This window comes from Scardinius erythrophthalmus (genome assembly GCF_964197995.2).
Source record: "Scardinius erythrophthalmus genome assembly, chromosome: 16".
Taxonomy (NCBI): Eukaryota; Metazoa; Chordata; class Actinopteri; order Cypriniformes; family Leuciscidae; genus Scardinius; species Scardinius erythrophthalmus.
Genome location: NC_138236.1, coordinates 12,649,140 through 12,674,048, shown reverse-complemented (window position 1 = coordinate 12,674,048; position 24,909 = coordinate 12,649,140). Strand labels below are relative to the sequence as shown.

The 24,909-nt window shown below is 38.9% G+C and overlaps 1 protein-coding gene across 1 annotated transcript; it reads right to left on the bottom strand.

Moving 5' to 3' along the window:
- Positions 1-20,581: 20,581 nt before the first annotated feature.
- Positions 20,582-23,698, bottom strand: utp11 (UTP11 small subunit processome component). Its single transcript, XM_081388235.1, has 8 exons — positions 23,490-23,698; positions 23,143-23,204; positions 22,628-22,730; positions 22,292-22,405; positions 22,109-22,202; positions 21,609-21,739; positions 21,090-21,200; positions 20,582-20,876 (listed from the first exon to the last, which is right to left on the bottom strand). The coding sequence occupies exons 1-8, from the start codon at positions 23,547-23,549 to the stop codon at positions 20,793-20,795; spliced, it is 759 nt and encodes a 252-aa protein (XP_081244361.1). The 5' UTR covers positions 23,550-23,698; the 3' UTR covers positions 20,582-20,792.
- Positions 23,699-24,909: the final 1,211 nt, after the last annotated feature.

Below are 24,909 nucleotides of genomic sequence, written 5' to 3'. Positions count from 1 at the left end.
CACTTAAGCATTTGAAATGAATCGTTGATTAAAAAATGCAGTTTTAAATATAAAGCACGTAAAAGAAGTGTTGTAAATCTGTTTTGAATTAATTTGTTTTTCATATAAAGGTTTCCGAGTCAGTGATATAAGATTGTGTATGTATTTTACCCTGTAACTACATGGAACAAGAGGGTAACATGCATCATGACATGAAACAAGAGTACATTTCCCCAATATTTAAGCTGCAAAAAAGTTGCAGTAGTTTTAGTTTTTAGTGCACTTTTGTGAAAAAGAATGATCATTTTTATCAAGCTATTTAAATTCAATAATTTCACTTCAATGGCAATGAAGATTACCTATTAATTGTAATTTAAGTGAAATAACTGAACTTAAATATACAAGCTTGATAAAAAATATCATTCTATAAGAAAATTTCAGATGGCATTTAGAGGCTTTTGCATCTGAACCCTTCATATGTACCCTGTAATTTTTAAAAAGCCTATATGTATTGGTACACCATTATTACAAAAAGGTACGCAGTGTATGTTCTCGCTAAATTGCTCCCAAATGTAAGATTGTTGTATCATAATAGTATAATAATAAGTACCCCTTAGTTCTATACTTACAGTATAAATTATTTTTTAATTATCCTGGTTGTTACCCCTTTACTCCCCAAACTTTACATATTGTTCCCTTATACTTACATGTAAGTACTTTATAGCTACACTATAATTACAGAATGTTACATTGTAAAATCACTTTAATTACACAGTACTTTCCGGGCTATAATCTAAAGTGTTACACAAAATTCAATAAAAAATGCTTTTGTAAATAGATTTGATAAAAAAAAAGCTTTAAATGTATTTTAAAAAATAATTAATTTGAGTGTTTTAAATAATTATTATTCAAAAAATGTTATACAAAATATGAAATCATTTTAAAAATAATTTAGTAAAAAATAAGACTTAAAATATTTCAATTAAAGGAATAAAGAAATACTAATAAAGAATAATCAATAATTAAAAATCCTTTAATTTTAAAATAAATTATCAGATTTGAATCCAAATGTATTCTTGTAATATTTATAACTTCAGAATGAAGTGTACAATGTGAAATTAAACCATGTGTACAGCTAGTTTCCTGGACAATATACAAACAACAAGACAAGAGTTTTGTCAAGTAACTTTGAACGTGTGACTGAATGAAAGTAATAAATGAGGGTCAGATCAGCGAGAAAAAGCTAATGGCACATCACTTTTTGCAGTGCACAGGCCATTTTAATATGTACATAGTCCTGGGGAAGTGACTAAGAGACATTATTCAATGACTAAATAGTGTACAATAGAGGTAATCACAGACAGCAGAGGCACAGAGAACAAACAGAATGCAGACAGATGCTAATGTCCAATATTCATCACTGAAATGTGCCCACTCATCCACCTCTCTTACGCAGAAAGCGAACAGATCTGCTCATGAGATACAAAAGAGAAAGTCCGACACAAAGTGGCAAATAATGAGTGCGGACATGTAAAAAAAGCACTCAGGCTCCATCCCTCTCTTTTTACTCCTTCTCCTCCTCACCAGCCATGTTATTGATCACCTTTAACCTCTGCTTTCAGCACTGTCAAAACTACCATTTAGGGCCTCCCCAGGGCCGAGCAGCCATCAATGACACCCCTGCCCCATAAATCATTACCAAGCCTGTGAGGGTCTGCTGCCCAGGGGCCTGACATTCAGGGGCAAAACCCAGCCGATCTTCCCTCAACACGCCCCCAGGGGTCAGAGGTCATCCCGTCAACCCTGTGCCAGGCGCTCCCTCGGCATACTGCTGGCACTCGTTTGATTTTTAAATCAAAACAAAGGTCAGGAAGACTGTCCTCTTGCTCTTTGCACCATGCGTGTGACACTTTCACACCGTTAACACTCCTAATCGGGCTCACAGCCAACAGGAAGCGGCCGTTCGACAGGGGAGACAGGTGGTGTCAGAGGTGACGGCTTCAAATACTTCTGGAATAATCTATAAGTTTGGGTCAAAATAAGGTCTGATCCATGTCGGTTTCAGTGAAATAAAATGATTAGTTAAAAGATACCATAAGATTTAGGACATTAGGTTTTATGTGTTCAGCCTTTCTTTATCACTGAAGTGGAAATCTGTGTGGGGTAAAAATATTGGCTTTCTGATTAATTACAGTCTTTATTTAAACAATCCTGATATCAATACTTTACACTGATATTTTCTATGTGCCTACTTTAAGTAGTTTTCTTTTTAGAGAGTCAGAAACATATGGCACAAACAGTGTAGTCTGATTCCTGAAAAAGAATGACTCTTCTTTTAAGATAATGTTATTTTAATAGAAGTTTTAATTGTTTAGAAGATGAGTTACCAATTTGAATCAGTCTAAAACATTACCCTGTATAATTTACAGCATTAGCATTATAATTTACTAAACATTATAACTGAAATATACCTAAAAGGATAAGAATCAAATAGATTCAAAATCTAATTTAGATCTTGTGATTAGGAATTGAATCAAGAAATCTATATTGATAAATAAAAATTGAAAAAAAAAAAGAATAGAAAAGGAAAGTAAGACAAAATTTCATGAACAATGTATTTTACAAAATAAGAACATTAAAACAATTATTTAAATATTAAAAAAAAGTATTTTCAATATATATATAAAAAAAGTTATCAGATTTGAACATGAATGTATATTTGTCTACTTTGAGGTTAATTAACTGCTATTAATATTAGTTAATGTGACAACTACATTTGTTGACAAAAAAATAGAGAGAAATAATTAAGGGTCATTTCAGGTAGAAATAGCCAATTACGTTTTGCAGTGTATGCCGATACAATTCGGTGTCTGATATGGGTATGTGCACAGTTGACTAAAGTTCAATTGTGCACCCACTATTCCAAGATACTTTTGCAAGAAAGGCAAGAAAGAAAATGGCTTATAATTTTCTTTCTCAGTCTGTCACAATCAGATTCAGTCAGACAGATTGAGAAAAATCTCTGTTCTTCTCCAATCAAACGCTCTCATTTGCAAGTTGCAAGGTTTTGTTTCCCAAAACATGAATGATGAGCTGATACGGTGACAGCTGGATGTGAAGGAGCTCGGCATCCCCTCAGGAGGAAAGCCTCATCCCCCTTGTCTCTCCCCATACTGGAGGTGAAACAGAGAGGATTAATTGGTTTATCGCCATTTTCGCTATGCTTGGTCCCAGCAATTAAATATTGGCCCTGGGCCCTCTGTGACCATTAGCGTACAATGCAGTGTTAACTGGGGCCGCTCCAGTTTCATGTTTGTGAGCACGCAAGGCCACGACCGCATTAGCGAAGCGTTAAAAAGTTATCCGGAAAAAAATTAATCTCCACGTTCTGAGGGCCAGCGGTAATTGATTGTTGTGCACCAAGTTGGAGAGTAGTTTCTCAAAAGGACAGGAAAGAGAGTAAATAAGGGATTTCAAAAGCTTATCGGGTTTACTATTTACAGAAAAGAAGAAAGGGACGAAGCACAAGAAGTTGAATGCATGAAAGAAGAAAAAGCAAATAAAAAAACAGCTCGCATTTTAAGTCTGTATACGCCAGGAGGAATAGTTTAGTGGGGTGGGTTTAGCAGCTTTCATATCTTTCTTTCTCCCTCTCTGTCTATGTCGCTTCCACTCCCTCAAGCCGTCAATTAGTGGGCCCGAGCTTCTGAGGGCCAGGCTCTTCCTCACATGTGCCTTTGTTGCAGTGACATTGACTCTCTCTCCCAGCAAGGCGTTTGAAGGTTAGGATAAGACACTGTCCAGGTTATCCATGGGTGCTCTCTGGGGTGCTGGTCTATGCCTCCCAGGATGAATAGTGTGTTGAGGAAGCAGGCTAAAGGCCCTTTCAACTGCACCAGGCTGCTCGCACACAAGAGTGGCTTGGCTTGGGGCCAATATTTGTGCACTCACAGAGTGCTTCAAGTTGTCTTCAAAGAGCTATTGAATGCTGGAGTGTCCAGCTGTGGAAACTGGACTGAAGAGTCAGTGGGAACGTGCTTGCCGTCTCCGTAATATTAATCTGAAAAATGGCTTGTTAAGCTCAGAGTGCATCAACACAGCAATTCGGTCATTGCATTTAAGGTGATTTGTTGTGGTGTTCAGTGTCGGACTATCATCTAGACCTTTTCAAACATCTTTAAGGCCACGGACTGGACTTCATCCATCACGGTGTCTGCTTTACACACCCCCTACACCCTGCTGGGGGACCGACGCCATAACTCAACGCTGACATGACCGTCGATGTACCCTCTCTAGGACCCACTGCACTCGTTCGGGCAGGTCCAGCTGGCTCCTGTCCTCCACCAGCCCCCCCCACCACTTCTCCAGCTCCATCCATCAATCCTGCCACGCTCAACAGATGAGTGGCTTGTGTGCAAAATGCCAGGAAGCCCCAAAAGGGACCAATTGGTGGAGAGTGACAATTGTGATGGCCTTTTGAAAGAGCAGGTTGCCTATCGAGCAAGATGTCCTGTGTTCTTTTCGGTCAAGATTTAGTATTTATCCGACATTAATAATGTAAAAAAGGGAGAATTTGTTGTGAAGTCTCAGCACTGAGTGTATTTATAATCTAGTCTAGTGCTTCAGAATGTGAGAAGGCTCTGACAATGGCACAATTGTATTCATGCCCCGGCGTTATTAATTATGTATGTTTCGATTGCTGGACAACAACAAAACAAGTGCATGGCATTATCGCTAACAATAACATTGACTATCACTCCCACACAGTGTTGGTTTGCAAGTCTGTTTCTCTGGGTTTGGTCCAAACAGACCGGATGCAAAAAGAGCCCACTTTTTAACATAAACTATGAATACCCTGCTGAGAAAAGCGTAAAACAGTCTTAGCTGGTTTGCTGGTCCTAGACTGGTATGCTATATATACAATCTTTGCCTGACCAAGTTAGTTTTCAGCTGGTCTGCCTGGGCTCCCAATCTGGCCTTTTGATAAGGGCAAAAAATCACCTTTAAACCCACCAATAGACCAGCATGACCAACCTTTTTACATATTGCTTGTTGTAAAATATGCAAGGCATTAACCATTTTCATGACTATTAAAGCAAATGCCATGGTTTACGAGTTACCAAAAACCCATTAATACATGTCATGCTATCTGGGTTCAGCAAAAAAATCTAAGCCGAATTGTTTACAACCCATTCAATGGACCTACATAAGCACTTCTCAGGGTTCAAAGGTGGCTGGCCCACCCACGTCACTACACAGTGAGGAGACACCCAGGAATGTTGAAGGTCAGTGCCACGCAAGACCATATCTCCAAACCCCACGGGACGCACGCCCCTGCCCTGTCACACCCCCATCAGTACCATAACCTCTCCTGCCCTGCAATACCCTCAGTCCTGAGCATACACATTCGAGAGCCTGCAAGACCCCCGCGCTTGTCACTAAACTTCTGCGTCATAGCCGGCACACAAAAGCAACCCAGTGTTTGCGTGAGCATGCGAACGCGCGCCTTGGCGCAGATGTCCCGCAGCGGTGCTGTGTCAATGCGTCTGTTGTGAACGCAGCAGGGAAACGCGTCGGAGGCCTGGCCTACACAGTGGCTGCCATCTGAATGGATGGAATTCAAGATGGCAACTCTGACGAGCTGAGCATGCAGACGCAAAACAATACCCCTCTCTTTCTTTCCCCTCGCGCGCTTTCTCGGTCTCTCTCACAGTGGCTTTTCATTATGCTTTCATCACATTCTCTCTGCTCGCCGGAGTCCCATGCGGCACTTTCGCTGTGATGGAGACCTATCCAGAGTTCTTTGGTGCACACGTATACCAGGCTTTACCCCGGCAGACTCGGGCTGATTACTACAGAGAGGCCTTCAGATGTGTGTTAAATCACAGGGCTGGCTTATAGATTTTTTATGATTAAGTGTGTAAGGCTCGGGAAGTGAAGAATGGCTGAACATGGTAGTGTACCTCTTCTGATCTTCCTCTGTAGTGTTCCATGCTCTCGTTTTCGACACCCGCGCTCTTCGGCACACTGTCAAACACACTATTCATATCTTAAAGAGAAATGTGGCAGGATAGAAATAAATGTGTCATAACTACGCCCCGTTCAATAGAACGGTACGGAGGGTAGAGCGCTACCCTGAGGCGGCGGATGATTGATTGCAAACGATCATTCTATGATTGATCTATTGATTATGTGTCCGGCAGCCCTCACCCTGTTAACAGGAGACATATGGCATCACTCTAGGGACATTAGGAAGGCATGCGGCAGCCCATAATGCACCTCTTCCATGTGCCCTATAGTCTCCCAGCAGGTGAAATGAAGTCTTGAGAAGAGAAAGTATAAGTATATTGCATGGAGTTTCACATTATGAAAACTCCCAGCATGATCAGAATGATTCATTTGAATAAATCTCACGTTGCCCTCAGAGCACATGTGTTTACATCAAACCCAACAAGGTTGCGGCTAAAGATTAATATATGATCCAAAGGGCTCGCTGTGGATCACTGACACTATAATGGGGTCTTTCAACACACGTGTCTTTTCCCACAATTAGCAAACAATGTAATTAGCGTAAAGCAAAGTAGTTTAAAACTAAGGGGTCTCTGGAGAACGTAGCCGTAGACTGAGGCTGAAAGCCATCTTGAAACTAATTATTCATATAGCTTCTTTGAAAAGATATTAGAGGAGATCTGTGCTATATAATTTCAATATCTAAAACAGGAACCGGTGGGTTCAGATAACAGAGATTAAGAGGAATGGAAAAAAAATTCATTCTTTTCAATAAAAATCACAGGGATGCTGATAAAAGCTGCCGATCTCCAAGGGAGCTCATGACTGCCTAAAGTACATGAGCGCAGAGTTGGGCAAAATTCAGAATGAAGAATTGGCTCCCATTCGATTCATAAGTGTGAATATGTGAATCAGTCAATAAATCAATAATTCAGTTGTTTAAGATTTTATCAATTTCCTTTTCCCAACTTTTCCACATCTAAAATTCAAAGGCATTTCCAAGACCGTGAGAACCCCGGTTCTTAAAGAAAAAAAGACAGTCGTTGAGGAAGCAAGTTAAAATAAATATGATATCAGCTTAATTCTTCATTTTTTGCTTATTTTAAAGCTTTTTTTTTAAAGCTTGTTTTATCTTATTTTAAATCATCATAAGCCATATTGTAGCCCCCTTGGAACAGTCCTGAGACCCGGACCCCTGCTATAAACCTTCAAACTTTTTTAAACTCTCAAACAAGACTCTGTCAAGCCAACGTTTTAAGTTCCTCTTGACAAACATTAATTTAATAATTAAAATTACAATTATGTGAATTTCTTTTTCATAGTACTTCCATACATTCAAATTCGAATTGCAATTCTTCATATCCTGTTTGCTGCCTCAATTCAGTTTAAGTTATAATTGAGGAATGAAAATGGAATTTAAAAGGCATTCTTGTTTCATGTTGTAACTGTGTATTCTCTGTATAATTGTAAACAAATAATTTAGTAAGAATGCATGTGAAGAGAAGGAGGAAGAGAGATAGCAAAATAGTAAGAGCCAGAGAGTGAGAGAATAAAAGAGAGCAACCAGCTCTTTGCAAAGCAGCCTCTTTGTTCCCAGGGATCCCAGGGAGCGGTGGGCGGATAGCCCCAGATGAGAGAGAAACATTATCTCTCCGAATAGAGCCAGTGCACTGGTTCCAGAAGCCGCACTGGCGCGATTCGCCCTGTCCTCTAGGTAATTAATTCTCTGAGTGGCCCTTGTCTCATGGGAACAAAGTGGCTGCTTGTTAGAGCAAAGTGTTCGAAGATCAACCGACAGACATGCCGTAGGACTACCACTGTTCAAGAGTTGGCCACGTGTTGGCTATTCCACGCCCACAAAGGGCCTCTTCATCTCAAAATTTAGAGTCTCATAAAAACATTATTGTGCAGCTTCGGGGATCATTTGTCCACTCCACAAAAGAATCAAAAACCAAAACATTGACCCCTCTGGTCTTTCGGGGTGCATTTTTTAAATTCTGCCCCCCTCCCTGCCACTCTTATGCCCACACTGACGTCCCAGCAGTGCTCCTACGCAGCCAAAGTCACCATGGAGGTATTTCAAAGGTTGCGTGGTCAAAGCTGCCACCATAGAGGCCATTATGTTTTGGCCCTTGTCTTGACGCCAAACAGAGGGGCCTCTGTTGGACGATTGCGTCCATCTTCTGCGTTTTAAATGTTTTTTGCTCACTCCGATGGTTCCTAAATGCATGTTTTTGTCCCTTGTTGGTTCACCTCTTCTCCTTTCTAACATAGCTATGAATCAACGGGCCGACTCTCCATCAATAATATTCTAAATATGGCTGCTCCACATGGCTCCGCTCTTGCGCACCATGTACCTGCCAAGCGCTTGGGCAAGGTCATGTCAGCCTATTAAGCATATTAAAACATTGCAATTATGGTAATTGGCAACTACTAATGCAACTTTAGGTAGCTTAGCTCCAGGCAATTAATCATAATGGATAAGCCACTAACATGTAAGGGGAGGGAGTCGAGAGGTACAGGGTCACATGCTTTAGGCCCATCCGACTGGTCAGAGCTTGACCCTGACTTCACTGAGCTCATTCAACTTCATTGTGCTCATCTAATTTGCAAACATCATAGAGGAAAAAGGCCTCATGCAAAATCTGTCTTCTGGAAATGTTGGTCATTGCTCTAATATCACTAAGTGGCTAATCCATGTATATCTCAAAACATGGATTCTGTAGAAATATCTGTCTTTATAGAGTGACCTATGGATTGTTGCAATGAGCATTAAAAATATTTACCTTTAACTTGAAACTAAATATTTACTCCCTAAAATGTGCATAAACCGTACCATTGTCACGTTATGTTTTAAGTTTAATTGTGTTTTAGTTTGGTTTTTCTCTGTCTCCTGATTTCCTGTGGTTTTATTTCTTGTTAATTTCCTTGTTTTTTATTAATTAATTATGTGTATCATTTAGCTCCTTTGTTTGCTTCTCCTGTATATACTCCCTGTTTTGTTCATTGTCTGGTATCGTCAATGTTAACATGGTTGTGTTTCAGTGATCCTCCTGTTATCTCCAGCGTGTTCCTGGTTTGATTTATAATTAAAGTCTTTATTAGAATCCTGAACAAATTTATCACAGTTTACACAAAATTAATAATTATTATGAATAACTGTTTTCAACATTAATAACAAGAAGAAATGTTATTCTTTGGCATCAAATCAGCATATTACAACAAAAACGAGTTACTGTGTATTGTATATTTCTGATGTACATCAAAAGATTGTTGAGCTTCACAAAATAGAAAGTGGCTGTAAGAAAATAGCTAAATTGATCAACTGATCAACATCTACATGGAAGAGGACGTGTGTCTATATTGTCTTAATGCGCGGTGAGGAGGATAGATTGGGTGGCCAAAGACTCTCCAAAGATCACAGTCTTAGGGTCAGAAAGCCTAAAAAAAATAATAATAATCAAACAGCACAAGAAGTTTCAAGAAAAAATCCTCTGCTCTCATCCAAAAACAAACCCCGGCATATTCAGTTGTTAGACACGGCTGGAACTTCAAACGGAATGGGTTCTATGTTCAGATGAAACTTAAAAAAAAAAAAGGCTTTTTGGCAGCAAACCAACCAGTTTCAGTCCCCTGTCCCGAATCCTTTATAAAACTGAAGAGGAGAGTGTATCAATATGGACTTGGGATTTTGAAGGATCTTAAGAGATTCTGTATGGAGGAATGGTCTCTGATCTCTTGTCAAGTGCATTCTAGGAGAAGACTCAGAGCTGTTATCTTGGCAAAATGAGGTTGTAAAAAGTATTGAATTAAAGAGTCCCATTAATTGTGGCCATTGTGTATTAGAGAAACACACACACACACACACACACACACACACACACACACACATATATATATATATATACTGACATTTTCTATTTTTATTTTGCTAACTGTGGTGAGGAAATGTAGATTATGTAACACATTGTTGAATGAATGAAAGTGTCTTGCTAAGCAGTTTGACCAACAAATTGCAGAGTTTGATTGGGAGGAAAGGAAGTGTCATCTCTTTTTCGGTACCAACCTCTCCCTATCGTTAAACTGTGCATACCCCCTCCACCCCTCCTCTCCAAGCGGCCCTGACTGTGTCTCTCCTGGAGGAGAGCGCATTCTCCTTTCATCCCCTTTAGAGGACAAACATCAGCCCCATCTTGCCACCATCCATATTCATGAGCCTCTTATAAATATCTGATAGCGGCCGCTCTACAGCTGTTTAGCTCTGAAAGCAACGCTTAGCCCATACACGCTCATACACATACACACACACACAGGCTTTAACGTAGCACTTACTGGTCCGATCTCGGGCCCTCATCACCTAGTGTGCCCTGGCGGCCCCATGATAGCATCAGCTCATTGCCGGGGTATCACTCTCAACTTAATTAAAGACTAAATGTGACCGCTAAATGAGAAGAGAATCCAAAAGAGCTGTGCTTACCTTCCTCATGACAGCACAGTGCTTATCTAAAGAGAGAAAGAGAGAGGGAATAAGATGGTAAGGATATACAGCTTTCTGTTAATTGTCACTTCCTCATCTGAGCAAAGCCTAATACAAGGTTACCGACTGCTATACCCATCATGCTTATATATATATATATATATATATATATATATATATATATATATATATATATATGCTTATGCTTTTATATATATATATATATATATATATATATATATATATATATATATATGTGTGTGTGTGTGTGTGTGTGTGTGTGTGTGTGTGTGTGTGTGTGTGTGTGTGTGTGTGTGTGTGTGTGTGTGTGTGTGTGTGTGTGTGTGTGTTTTAATATATCGTTTAATTATACAAATTTAATTATTTCAATATGATTTAAATGAATAACTAGACTACATATATATTGATTAGAGAAAATTGTTATATAGGGTTAATGTAGCCTCTCATATTTTGGATCCCTGGCTGCCTGTGAGTGATGAGGGATGTGTTGGTCTGTAAAGGTTGAAAAGCCTCCTATTAGCTGAATTTCACTATAAAGTCACGCAAATCACATACATAGAGAATTCTGTCGTCACTTTATTTAACCAAAAGACACTGGATCCATTGGACTCAATAAATGCAAACTATGACTCGTTTATGGGGTGGGCACTGTGTGTTCTCAACACGAGGCAGAAAAGAACATTTGTGCCTTCCTGAGAAACTGTTCTTTTTTCCCTCAGATAACGCTTCCAGTCTTCCACCAACTCATTAGAAACGTTAGAATTGCTGATCCAGGCAAGAAAAAATGCGCTTTGCTTCGTTTTTCAGAATATCCTTGTTCTGTTTCCAAAACAAATAGCAAGAAATTTAAATATTGCTCTTGTGGTGTGTGTGTGTGTGTGTGTGTGTGCGTGCGTGCGTGCGTGCGTGTGTGTGTGTGTGTGTGTGTGTGTGTGTGTGTGTGAGGGGGAGGGTTAGAGAGTGAGAGAGAAAGAAAGACAGATTGTGAGGTTTAAGATAAGTATCACAGTACCCAGTGGACTGGATGGGTTTAAAGTATTAACATTAGAGAATACAGGACGAGCACAAGTAAAGGAGAAGCAGAACAAATCACGGGGAGGAAATGATAAGAAAGAATAGACACTAAGAGAAAATAAACCACAAAGACTAAGGAAAGTCAAGCAAAAACATATGGGAACATACACATATAATAAACGTAAATGAGGTGGGAGGTACATGTGAGTGAAAACAGCACATTGAAACAGGATTGATTTGAAGAGACAATAGGCAAAAAAATGAAAGGGGCCTATGAGACATGAAAAAGACAGAGGAAGCTTTTACGGAGTCTGAGGGGAGAGAAAAGGAGAGATGGGGGATTTCTTTACCGCTCATTAGCCATGCACAGTGATCTGGCTTTTCTCCCACACCTCGCGGCTTATTACAGCCCGAGCCCTGCCTGCCAGCGCAGCCCCCCTCGCCACCCTCCTCCCCCGGCCCACACAATCACGCCTGCAATCACAGCCTCTAATTAGGTTAATTAATTTGTATCAGCCCTTGTAGGGACTTGGCTGATGAGGCATCCATAAGAGTATCACTGCTTGGACCTCATTAAAATACAAGAAAGACGACGAGATACAGAGAATGTTGTTGTTTGTGTACGACAGGACAGGACAGGGTCGAAAAGCGTTTCAGATCGGACCCCAATCCCGCTGCACACCCCCACCTGCTCTCTCTTTTCCCACCTTGCATTATCCCCTAGGTGACGAGGCTGTCCTCTTCAGCCATAGACAGGGAGAATATACTGTTAGTGCTCAGGAAGGAGGGGCCCTTTTGAAACAGAAGCATCACATTACAATCAGCGAGGGCCGCTCATCAGGACACTGACGAACACACTCTGATTAACAGCGCCATCTGATTACAGCAATCACACAGCCCGTAGGACCAGTCCCACGAGAGAGAGAGAGAGAGAGAGAGAGAGAGAGAGAGAGAGAGAGAGAGAGAGAGAGAGAGAGCACAAGGTTTGCAGGGAATGTGTGATACGTATATTGGAATGCTCATTCACACTGTTCTTACAGCAATAGGAATAATGCAACATGGAGAGATAAGAAAAGACATGATATAAAAGTATTATTAGAATAGTGAAGCAAATGTTAAAGATTTAACCTTCACATTCTGCTGGGGGTTCTGAGAGACCCCAAGGGCCTCAAAAACATACTTAACATTGAAGTATCAGGTTGATAATTATTCATTTAAAATTTCAAAGTAACATTGATCACTTGTACTCCGTGAAAAATGTACATATGTTTGGAGTCTCAAAAAACCCAGATTTAAAGCATGAATTAATGAAATGAATTTATATGCAAACATTCTCGAACTGGTACATAGACCTTGGCCCCGGCCCTTTTCAGAGCAGCGCTCTTTGTGTTCTGTCTTCCGGTTTATATTTTCATAGCATGATAGTAAGATCTCACGGATTTTTGAATGAACCGCTCATTTGAAAATTCTTCATGGTCTACTGACATTTGATTTGTTATGCATGACATCCGCTTCATACATTACAATGCTCATGATAACTTTCGTTAACTACACAATAACTAAATCCACCTCACCAGCGAATTACTCCTCGACAGCGATGCCATAAAAATATACAGAGCTACTGCAAAAACAGAAGTTTCAGAAGAATTCTGAATTGAAAGAATGAATTCTTTTTTAGAAACATTTAAACAAAAACACTTGAATAATAGCCGATAACCAATATGGTACAGATATACTGTGCATCCCTACTAGTCACATTTCTGAAACAAGAATGCCTACTTTGTGGTGAAACAGAGTGTTTAAGTTTCATTTGAACTTATTAAAAGATTTCGAAAGGGAAACCGACTACACATACATCAGTGGGGTCAAACATGAAAGTCAACTTCAATAGGTCAGGAGGGTTTAAGGGATAGCTCACTCAGAAAAAAATAAGAAAAAAATCATGTCATTCCAAACCTGTATTAATTTCTTTCTTCAGCAGAAAGCAAACGAATATATTTTAAAGAACATTGGAGTTCAAACAACATTGGACCCCACTGAATTTCATTGTGTGGACAAAAAAAAACAAGAAATTCATACAGATTTAAAACAGTGTTATAGTGAGTAAATGATGATGACACTTTCCATTTTTGGGTGAACTACACCATTACGGTCTCAAAGTATTGCAGGAGAGCAGTTCACAAAAACATATAGGGAGACAAACAAAGTAGCGAACAGACACAACAAAAATGTGCATCCGTTAACAGGCCATAATAGACCATAAAGCCAGACTATTGTTCTATAAGGCTGAGTGAAGCAGAGTGTAGAGGGATACGCAGAGATAGACAGACAATGACACCCGGCTGCCTGCAGACAAGGACAGATCCAGTAGTTAAAGTGTAATGAACACATCCCCCAGGCACACGGCTGCCAGTGGGAGAGTGATGGACTAACGGTAATACCCAGGCAGATGGGTGCGCGCCACGCCTTGTCCTGTCCTCTCACCCGCAGCGGGTCCCCCCCAATGGGCCCGCCACGTCTGGGGAGCAGAGGGGGAAGCAAGCTTCACCGGGGAGGAGGCCTTAGTGTGATTTAGACTCCCATGCAAATTTAATCAATTCGAGTGCCTCTTCCAAACAGGCTCATGGCTAATTAGTGACAATTTAAAGGGGTCTCTGTGATCCCACCTCACACACGCACACACTCGCACGCAGTGAGGGTTATAAAGATTTTCCTTCAATCGCTTTCCCTCTGGCACATAGACAAACCCCCACCCCTCGAGCTCTCGCTACAATCCGCTACTTCAAAAGCCGTGTGACAAACTGCGGTGCAACTCAAAGGAGGCATAAGAACCTCTGCCATTTTTTCTCCACACGACCCACCGATTCTACTGTTCACCCACCCGGTTGCCCTGCACCATAATTGGCAAATTGATTAGTGCTGTTCTTAACCTCACTCATGAAAGAAGTCTTTGAGGCACAGCAGAAGAGAGGCAGCTGAGGGCTTGACATCCAGCAGGCTCAGGTGTTTTAATAACAGCCAAGGCCATCGTTCTCCGGTCAAAACTCCTCCGAGTCACCAACGCTGTTATGTGAAAAGTGATTACAGAGCGTCCTTACTTCCAGAGTGTTTCACGAAGCTCAATTCACTATACATCTGTGAAAAGCTCTTGCAAGAATGCTTTCAAATTATTCATCACATACTATTTGTGTCTGTAATTACCATTTAATACATGGAAATTTGTTACAATGTGATGTATTACATGAAAAAACTCTATAGAGAGAGATACAAATCTGCATTAAGCAAATTGGTCTACTGTGAAAAGGTTCTTCCCACTCACTTACATACTGAGGGGCCTCAACGTCATTTGCAGCTCATTTTATTAGCGCCATTCAGAATCACTTCATATTAATTACTCAGGGGTCAGGTTAAAGACATTATCCCAATTAATTACTCATCTTAATGATTTCACTACGGTATCAGTCTTTTTAGATTCAAGATGTGAGACAATTGACAATTATAATTGAAAATGAAAAACTATATAACCACTATATCCAGGTTCTTGACATATGTGAACCCCAAATATGGATTAGTAGTGTTTATGGTTAAGGAGTTTAAAATGGTCTTATTTGAAACAATTCTTTAGTGTGGGTTATTTAAAAGAAAAAATTGTCTTTGTAATATTTAAAGTAGGCATGAAATTCCACCGTAAAAGCATCTTAATGATATTGTTGTGTACAATTCATTCATGCATGTTTCATAAAAAAAAAAATAATAATAATAAAGATCAAAATGTCATAACTCAATCTTCTGGTGAAATGACAGACTTCTCTCTGGTGATGTATGTCACCATTCATTTGGTCTGCTTCAATCCTATCTTACAATCACCTGCAAGCTCACATTCAGCCAATCTGCCAATCAACAACAGATTGATAGAACCAAGTTCACAACTTATATTCTTTCAATGATCATCCTCACTTGGATGTACGTCACAATATGGAAAGGATTCCGTTCCGTTACATTGCAACTTTATTGGAAAAACTTGCTCTTCCTCCAAAACTTCTTGTTTGTTGTTTTACCTCACATCTGATTATCTGCTATAGTTTGCAATGCTCACATTTCACAATTCAATCAGCTCTGGCTAAATAAATGTAAGTGTCGCCCTGCATAATATCCTGTTTAAATATATCACATTACATAAGTAAAACAGGTTGCTAACAGCAACTAACACAGAATTTAAGGATCTTAAAAGTGCACTCAGTAATTGTTTATGTTGTGTTGGCTCAGCTGGTCATGTGATCTCAAAATGGCTGCCTCCATGAGGTGACCAGCTTCACGTGAAATAAAATTTGTTGGCAACTTCATGTTATGTGAGTGTACAAGAGTTTACAATTTCCAAAATAATTATTTATGCCTTTGTGGTTATGTGTATCTCATTTTAAAGGAAAAATAACTTACTGCACCTTTAGCCGCTTTGAGGCATAGACATGTATACATAGATGCCACATTCAACTGCTCCAGACACATCGGGGTCGGCGAGCCCGCCATCTTGGAACGGTCAGCGTGTCGTGTCGTCACTCACAGTAAGAATCAATGATGCCACAACATTGCGCAGCTTCTGGTTGTGAAACCACAGAGATTTATATTCCTGAAGAAATGGGAATGTATTGGTTTGTGTTTTTAAGCTGAAGCCTTCGTCTTGTATTGTGTTAGTCTAGCAAAATCCTCTGCTGAAGTCTATTGCAGATATAGATATTCATACATGCATTAACTACGAATGCAGACAATGCTCAATCAACTTCAGACCGGCTTTAACCGTTCCAATATGGAGGACAGCTTACGTATAGAGGCCCATAGAAACAGCCGGTAATTACGCATCTATGTACATGTATATGTGTGGTTTTGAGGTACAAAACAGTGGCAGAATGACTTTCAACTAACACTAGCCAATTCTTTCTTTATAGGTGTTATAAATCATTCAAAAAAGATCTATACTTATCCAAAAGAACATGATTACCTGCAGTCCCTCGATCATTACACTTAACACATCAGTACAGTTCCACTGAACAAACCAACAAAAGCACTGAGGGTCAGCATAGACTGAGGGTCAGCGTCCCACCAAATGAGCCTTTTCAAAGCTATTGTCAACTCCATGAGGGCAACAGGAGGCCTCTTTTACATCTCCTAATGTGAATAACATAATGGGACAATGTGGTGGATTTTGACCAATATCTTTCAAATCTAGGGGTCACTACCAACACTGCACTGGCAGACCTGCAGCCATGACCCCTGTGCAAAAGCTGATCTGAATGAAAGACAGGCTTCAGTAAGAACAGTGGCCTTCTGTGTAACGGCAGACGGAAGCAGAGCGGAACTGCACACACGGCTGCGTGACCCTCCACTCCAAACCGAGGCAGTCGCAGTGACGAATACTCAACCACATGACGCACAGTTGCACGCACACTCCGCCTGTCACTTCTTTTGGCTGAGAATTCTGCAAATACAGAAGGTCAATATTGATAGGTCACACAGAGCTGCTTTGTAAATATCACGAGGCTTAAACGTGCATGTTCATGTCATTGTGAACACGCACTTGTAATTCCTTTAAAAAAAAAAATCATGTATAGAATTTAAAATGCTTAGTGTCAGCATTACAGTACAGCAGCAGTATCCACACCGCATTCATTACAAACAGCTTTTCCTGTGGTCAGTGTTGGCACAGATAGACTCCTGGCTCGCTCCTCCTGAACACAGTGACATTTCCCTGTTCCTGATTCACCCCTCCTCTCTTTCCCAGGAGAGAGTAATGGATGGGGCCTGTTTATGAAGCCGCTGCCACCTGCATGATCAATCAGCCACGCAGAGACGACACAAAAAGCTCAGTCTGCGCAGACAGCACACAACCTTTCACATGAACAATTACACAAGCAGGAACAAGATTGGTACAAGAGTGTTTAAAAGTGGGCCATTTAAAGTTCTGAGAAATGTAATTTCTGTTTAACTCTTAAAACATTATGTATCCAAGTGAAAATGCAAAGGATAAAAAAAAACACTATGTATGCGTGTGTATATATACAGTACAGCGGGGGAAATAAGTATTGAACACGTCATCATTTTTCTCAGTAAATATATTTCCAAAGGTGCTATTGACATGAAATTTTCACCAGATGTTGGTAACAACCCAAGTAAGCCATACATACAAAGAAACAAACAAAAATAAGTTCAGAAATTAAGTTATGTGTAATAATGTGAAATGACACAGGGAAAAAGTATTGAACACATGAAGAAAGGGAGGCGCAAAAAGGCATGGAAAGCCAAGACAACTGCTGAAAACTTACAGTAATTAAAAAGCAATCCAGCCCCCTGTCCGTGGAAATTAATAACAGCTGGTTCAGTCCCAAATGATGGCCTACAAAAAGGTCTCATTGCCAAGGTGTCACACAAGACACATCTCATGATGGGTAAAAGCAAAGAGCTGTCTCAAGACCTTCGCAACCTAATTGTTGCAAACAAATGATGGCATTGGTTATAGGCGCCATTCTAAGCTTCTGAATGGTCCAGTGAGCACTTTTGGGGCCATAATACGGAAGTGGAAAGACAATAATTTCAGCATAAATTTGCCTCGACCAGTGCTCCTCGCAAGATTTCTGATAGAGGAGTGAAAAGAATAATCAGAAGAGTTGTCCAAAGAGCCAAGGATCACTTGTGAAGAGCTTCAAAAAGACCTGCAGATAGCAGGTACTGTTGTCTCAAAGAAAACAGTAAGTAATGCCCTCCACCGCCATGGCCTGTATGCACGCTCACCACACAAGACTCCATTACTGAAAAAAAGCATGTTGAAGCTCATTTAAAGTTTGCTGCACAACATTTGGAAAAGCCAGTGAAATACTGGGAGAATATAGTGTGGTCAAATGAGAGCAAAATTGAACTGTTTGGATGCCATAATACACACAATATTTGGAGGAGAAATGGCAGTGCACATTACCCTAAAAACACCATACAACTTGGTGTTGGCTCTTGGACAACTCTTCTGATTATTCTTTTCACACCTCTATCAGAAATCTTGCGAGGAGCACTGGTCGAGGCAAATTTATGGTAAAATTATTGTCTTTCCACTTCCGTATTATGGCCCCAAAAGTGCTCACTGGACCATTCAGAAGCTTAGAATGGCGCCTATAACCAATGCCATCATTATGTTTTGCAACAATTAGGTTGCAAAGGTCTTGAGACAGCTCTTTGCTTTTACCCATCAAGAGATGTGTCTTGTGTGACACCTTGGCAATGAGACCTTTTTGTAGGCCATCATTTGGGACTGAACCAGCTGTTATTAATTTGCACGGACAGGGGGCTGGATTGATTTTAAATTACTGTAAGTTTTCAGCAGTTGTCTTGGCTTTCCATGCCTTTTTGCGCCTCCCTTTCTTCATGTGTTCAATACTTTTTCCCTGTGTCATTTCACATTATTACACATTACTTAATTTCTGAACTTATTTTTGTTTGTTTCTTTGTATGTATGTATGGGTTGTTACCAACATCTGGTGAAAATTTCATGTCAATAGCACCTTTGGAAATATATTTACTGAGAAAAATGATGACGTGTTCAGTACTTATTTCCCCCGCTGTATATGTAAACTGATATTTCCTACTGACACACTATAGCAAAAGATATAAATGACTGACTTAAAATTATTTTTTTTTTTTGGGGGGGGGGGGGGTTGTATTAACATGCCTAAGACTTTTGCATGTTAATACCTTATATTACCATGTTAATAAAAGACTTTATATATATATATATATATATATACACAGTTTTAAAAGAACAGTTCACTTCAAAATGAAAATACTATCATCATTTACCTACCCTCAAGTTGTTTCAAACCTTTAGTTCACTTCGAAATGAAAATGCTGTCATCATTTACTCACCCTCAAGTTTTTTCAAACCTGTATGAATTTCCTTCTGCTGAGCACAAGGGAAGATATTTTGAAGAATGTCGGTAACCAGACAGTTGATATACCCCATTGACTTCTATAGTAGTAAAAAAAAAAAAAAAAAAAGTCAATGGGGTATATCAACTGTTTGGGTACCGACATTCTTCAAAATATCTTCTTTTGTGTTCAGCAGTAGAAAGAAATTCATACAGGTTATTTCACATTCATACTTGAGGGTGAGTAAATGATGACAGAATTTTCATTTTGAAGTCAACTAATCCTTTAAGAAGTATACCTCTGTTCTCATCCAAAAACAAACTCCAGCATTTTCAGTTGCCAGATACTACTGGAACTTTAAATGGGACTGGGTTCTATAGTCATATGAAAAACAAAGAGCTTTTGGGCAGCAAACATACAAGATGGGTTAGGTGCACTCAGGTATACAAAAGCACCCCATGCCTGCATTAAATATACTGCTGGATCTTTAATGTTGTGGGCCTATTTTTTTTGCAGGTGGTCATCTTGTTCAGATACATGGTAACATGGATTCTATCAAACACCAACAGACCGAAAATCAAAACTTCTCTGCTAGAAATATTATAATGGGCTGTGGTTGAATCTTACATCAGGACAATGATCCAAAACAAATATCTAAAACACAAAAATGGGTCGCTGGTCTCAAAATGAAGGTTCTGCCATGAGTGGGGTGAACTCACCAACATGGACCTCAGAATTTAAGGGATCTGGAGAGATTCTGTATGGAAGAATGGTCTCTGATTTCTTGCCAGGTGTTCTCCAACCACATAAGGCATTACAGGAGAAGACTCCAGTGGCAAATAGAAGTTGCAAAAAGTTTTGAATAAAAGAGGGCCAATACTTGTGGCCAACATGTATTGGAGAATAACATGTCATAATGAGATTTTTCCCCCATTTTCAATTGGTTTACTTCATGAAAGTTTAGGGTTTTTTGGTGCATTTTTAAAATAAATAATCCAATAGTTTAAGATATAATTAAAGAGTTGACTGAACTGTAAAGACAGTAGTTACATTTTCAAAAGTAATGTCAACTCCAAGTGGCAGGAAAGTTGCTCATTTTGTATCAGGTTGTAAATTTGATGAGATCAGATGAGATGTGCTAGTGCCATCTACTGATAAAACCAAAGAACTACAAAACATTAAAGACAAAACTTTATTTCAAAGCAAAAAATTAATTGCCATAAATATGTACAATCTCCTTGCCTAATAGGGTGCAAGATGCATGTTTTCTCTTGGTACGTTACAGAGGGGAAAGACAAATCCACAGATTCAGTCCACTTCATAGATACTACAGCTGATTGACAACGACAAGAAAGAGATTGTTTCCTCGGTGTGATGATCCAAGACATCATCTTTTCCTCTTGGTCTCAAATCTATAGATGGCAGGAGCAGTGCTGGTCTCCTTACGCACTTTCACTTTCTTAACCTTATCCTTTCAGAGACAAAAACACAACCCAGATGTCACACAATAATGCAAACAAACTCTTGAAGAATATCCAACAACTATTAAGAAAAATATCTAAAAAATACAAGATGGTTGTTTAATCCATGCCTTAGTAAACATAAATGAGACAGGAATTTTTCTAATCAGTACTGAAGTGCTCATGTTGAAAAGGTTAGGGGGAATGTAGGTGAATTCACTCACTTGTAGATCTTTTCTCATCTGGATTTTCTGACTAATGACAAACATCTCCTGTTCTCTGTCTATACGTTCTGAAAGCCTCAGATACTGCTGTTTCCTCTGTTTGGCAAGTTTCTGAGAAAAGGGGAATAAACATGTTAGAAAAAGACAAATATGAGAAAGAGGACAATAAATGCAGAGAGGAAAATTTGAAAAAATATGATTTCTTATAATTTATATTTTTGATAAATGATCAATCATTGATATAATGTAGTATTTACATAATTATTTATATTAATTGATATTTACAGTTATATATTATCATGGTGACACTTTACAATAAGGTCTAATTCATTAACATTAGTTAATTTTAAGAGTATCCACCGCCTATTAATAGCATTAACTAAAATGAACAATACATTTGTTACAAAACTAATTCATCTTTGTTAATAAAAATAAAGTTGTTCATTGTTTAATAGTGCATTGTACGCAGTAAAAATACTTATGTTATGTATACAGTATGCTATACAGAGAATGTGTTACTTTTATTGATTTAGACTCCACTGCTCCCAGAATGCTCTTGTGTGTCAGGGTCTCTATTGTTGGTCTGTTATACACTCTGTCCACCAATGCAGGAACCGTGTTGAGGTGTGTGGCCAGGTCAAAATCATCCACTGGCATGAGAAAAAACAGATTTGGGAATTTAATACTAAAAAGAAAATGTCTCTTTTTCAACATGGCGATCCACCGATTATTCTCTGATGTCAAACTTTATTTGATGAAAATACACATTCAACAAACACACAATCATACGATATTAACTTCAACTTAAGCTAAAGTTAAGTCAAATTAAAATGTATGTTACATTAATAATGATATTTTTTCTGGCTTTGCATTGTAATCATCCTAATGCGTGTAATATGGTATAAACTTATTATATAGGGCACATTTAAAATACAACATTAAATTTCATACACTATGTAACAGGTGGATCCCTGTTCCAACTGTTTCCTCCAAAAGGTGCAGTTATTCAAAAAGATTACCTTCTTTTTTTGAGTCTACATAAAAGACATGTTTATTTTTTTTTTCCTCGTTGACATCAAGAAAATGAAGCTCTGACTTCATCCTTTCAATTTTCTGAAAAATAAAAACACTTACGCCATTAATCTCAACTGAAAGGGGATGGAACTGCAAATACTCAGATATATAAGAAGAATCAGCCATACCTTCATCTCCGACACCCGCTTCATTTCCACATATCTGATGTCCTGGGTCCTCATAATCTTCTTCTGCTCATCCGTCATCACTGATTCTTCTGGTTTGATCATGTGAACTCCATCCTAACCGGAATAAACAGAAGCACAGTAAGCAGGGTTATATTACAGTAGTCAACATTTGAAGTGTATCAAAACCTTTCATCAAAGTTATACATGAATTTTGAACAATACCCGTTCTTGTCTTAGGACAACTTTTATGAACCTTTTTGATACACTTCAAATGTGTACTGTAGTTGGGAACTGCAAAAAGAGTAGCCCCTGAAGACTTTCTAAGAGGCAACAAACCTTTAATTGGTTGTGTATCATCTTAAAGTTAAATTCATCAGGGTTCTTATCCATGGCCTTCTTGCGCAAGGCCAGGATGGTCTTCTGTTTCCGGTGGTAGTCACTGTATTACAAATAACAGGTTTGTAAACTGTACTGAAATGATAATGTGCAGCATTAACTATAATAACAATAACAAACAAACTTAAGGTAAAATAACAAACAAACTTAAGGTAAGGTAATTAGGTAATATAATATATGTATGTAATGTATCACCATCTAAGATGTCATATTATACAGAACTCAGTGCTATTACACTGTACCAAGTACCTTATATTTACTACTAGCTATAATAAACTATAACTACAATTCATTTTAAAGAATGACAAATTACTACTTGTGTAGTAACATTGTGTCACAAAACATTTCAGAGTTCGAACATTTCTGTTCGCAGAGACACAATCAACAAACATAAAACTCGTTGCGTAAAACGTGCAACATCCAACAATAAAATGACAAATCTTGTTATTTCTTACTCTGCACGAAGTTTGTAGTCCTTCTTCTTCTCTAACAGACCCAAATGTTTCCTGAAACCGAGCTGTGATAGGGGAAAATTCACGTTAATAAACAAATAAGAGATGTGGAGGGCTAAATATTCTCATTCGCTGCTAGGGAATGACAAAAACTAAAGAGGCCATCGGATTTCAGAAAACCCCTACTTTACCGAATTAGCTTAACCCATAACTACATCATTTCAAAAGTTAATTTGTCAGATGAAATATAATACATTGACTGATACAACAATTTGAGTAACGTTAACGTTAATTTTACAATACAACAATTAGCAAGGCAGCACGCGAGTTACCAGTATGTTTAAACTTACCTGTGATCGCTCTTTGTGGTCTCGTTGTTTAGTTTTCAAGGCTTTTCGAAAAGAAGACATGTCTGTAAAAATCTGAAACCAAATCCGGCTCTGTTTAATGGGAAAAAACGTAAACAGGAATTTGTGTACACCGCACAATCTCGAATGGTTCTGCGCTCACGTGGATACGATGGATCACAGCTAGCGTGGTGTTTATCGGAAGCAGATTCGCAGCAAAAGTATTTTATCGTTCCTAATCAAGCATATTAATATTTTTAATATTTGGACATTTCTTTAAAAACTACAACAATTATATTAAATAAAAGTAATAGAATATATAGAATATGAACGATGTATAAAATACAAAATCGTAAAATTGTTAATAATTCATATTTTTGATTATATAAAAAAAAATCTAGTAGGCTATTCCTCGGTATTATTTAACCATGTGTAAACGCTTCAACTGAACCAAAAATAGAGATATTTAAGTGTATACCTTAATTTAAAAAGTAGCGTAAAAGAAATGTTGCGTAAAGTGTCGACGGCAGATGGCAGTGTAATGCAGGCATTGCATACACGCCATTCCTATTAGACATTCTCTGGCCATACTCAGATTCATCCAAAAACTACCTTTAAAAATGGGAAATTCCATAGTCAAAAGTGTTTTGACTCCAGTAAATGTTATGTTTTGAAATCAAATCACTCACTCTTTCTCCAAAAACTGCACACAGAGTCACAAGCTGTATCTTTGACACTGAGCTTACACCACAACATTAGCTTTATATGGCCATCTAATCACTGATATCCATCACTGGAGTTGTCTACTGTTCTGTATGAGGAAGATATCCAGGCTCACGGCATGGAAGAACTCAATAACAAACCTTGGGTGCTGAGACACTTAGTTTATATATCCTGGCCAGTGTGTTGACACTTTAAATTGCTTTGGTCATGATAATGACAGCCTCTATCTGCCAAAGAGATTGGTTAACACTAACAAATAATACTTGGTTACTGTTTTCAATCAGGGTTTTTAAAGAGTGCCCTAGTACAGGCACCTATAATTGAATCTCAACCAGAAAGACAGCTTTTGGCCATTAGTGTGACAAATGTCAGAGCAGAAGTCTGATGACGACACCTGTGCGCCTCCTAAGGTCCAGTTTATCGCTGGCTCGTCTTTTGAGAATGAAGGGGAATGCAGAAAATTGCCATTTGGTGTGTCAAAATGCGGGGCATGGGACATAAGCAAGGGCAGAATTGAAATAACAACCAGCTTTTCCTCTGGCCCCAAAACGCATGCACATTACTCAGAAATACAGAACATCATGGCCTGGTGCTGTGATTCCTTTCCCACTGGGGTTTTTTTTTTTTTTTTTTTTTTGTAGTAGTAGTAGGCTAGTAGTAATAGCTTAACTCATAAGGCACTGTACAGGTAGAGGAACTT

Excerpts from the sequence above, each read along its gene's own strand:
- utp11 (XM_081388235.1), bottom strand. The coding sequence starts at position 23,549 with ATGTCTTCTTTTCGAAAAGCCTTGAAAACTAAACAACGAGACCACAAA. Across the intron at positions 21,201-21,608 it reads TGGAGTCTAAATCAATAAAA|AAACTTGCCAAACAGAGGAA; the intron begins GTAACACATTCT and ends CCCTTTTCTCAG. Across the intron at positions 20,877-21,089 it reads AGATGAGAAAAGATCTACAA|GATAAGGTTAAGAAAGTGAA; the intron begins GTGAGTGAATTC and ends TGTCTCTGAAAG.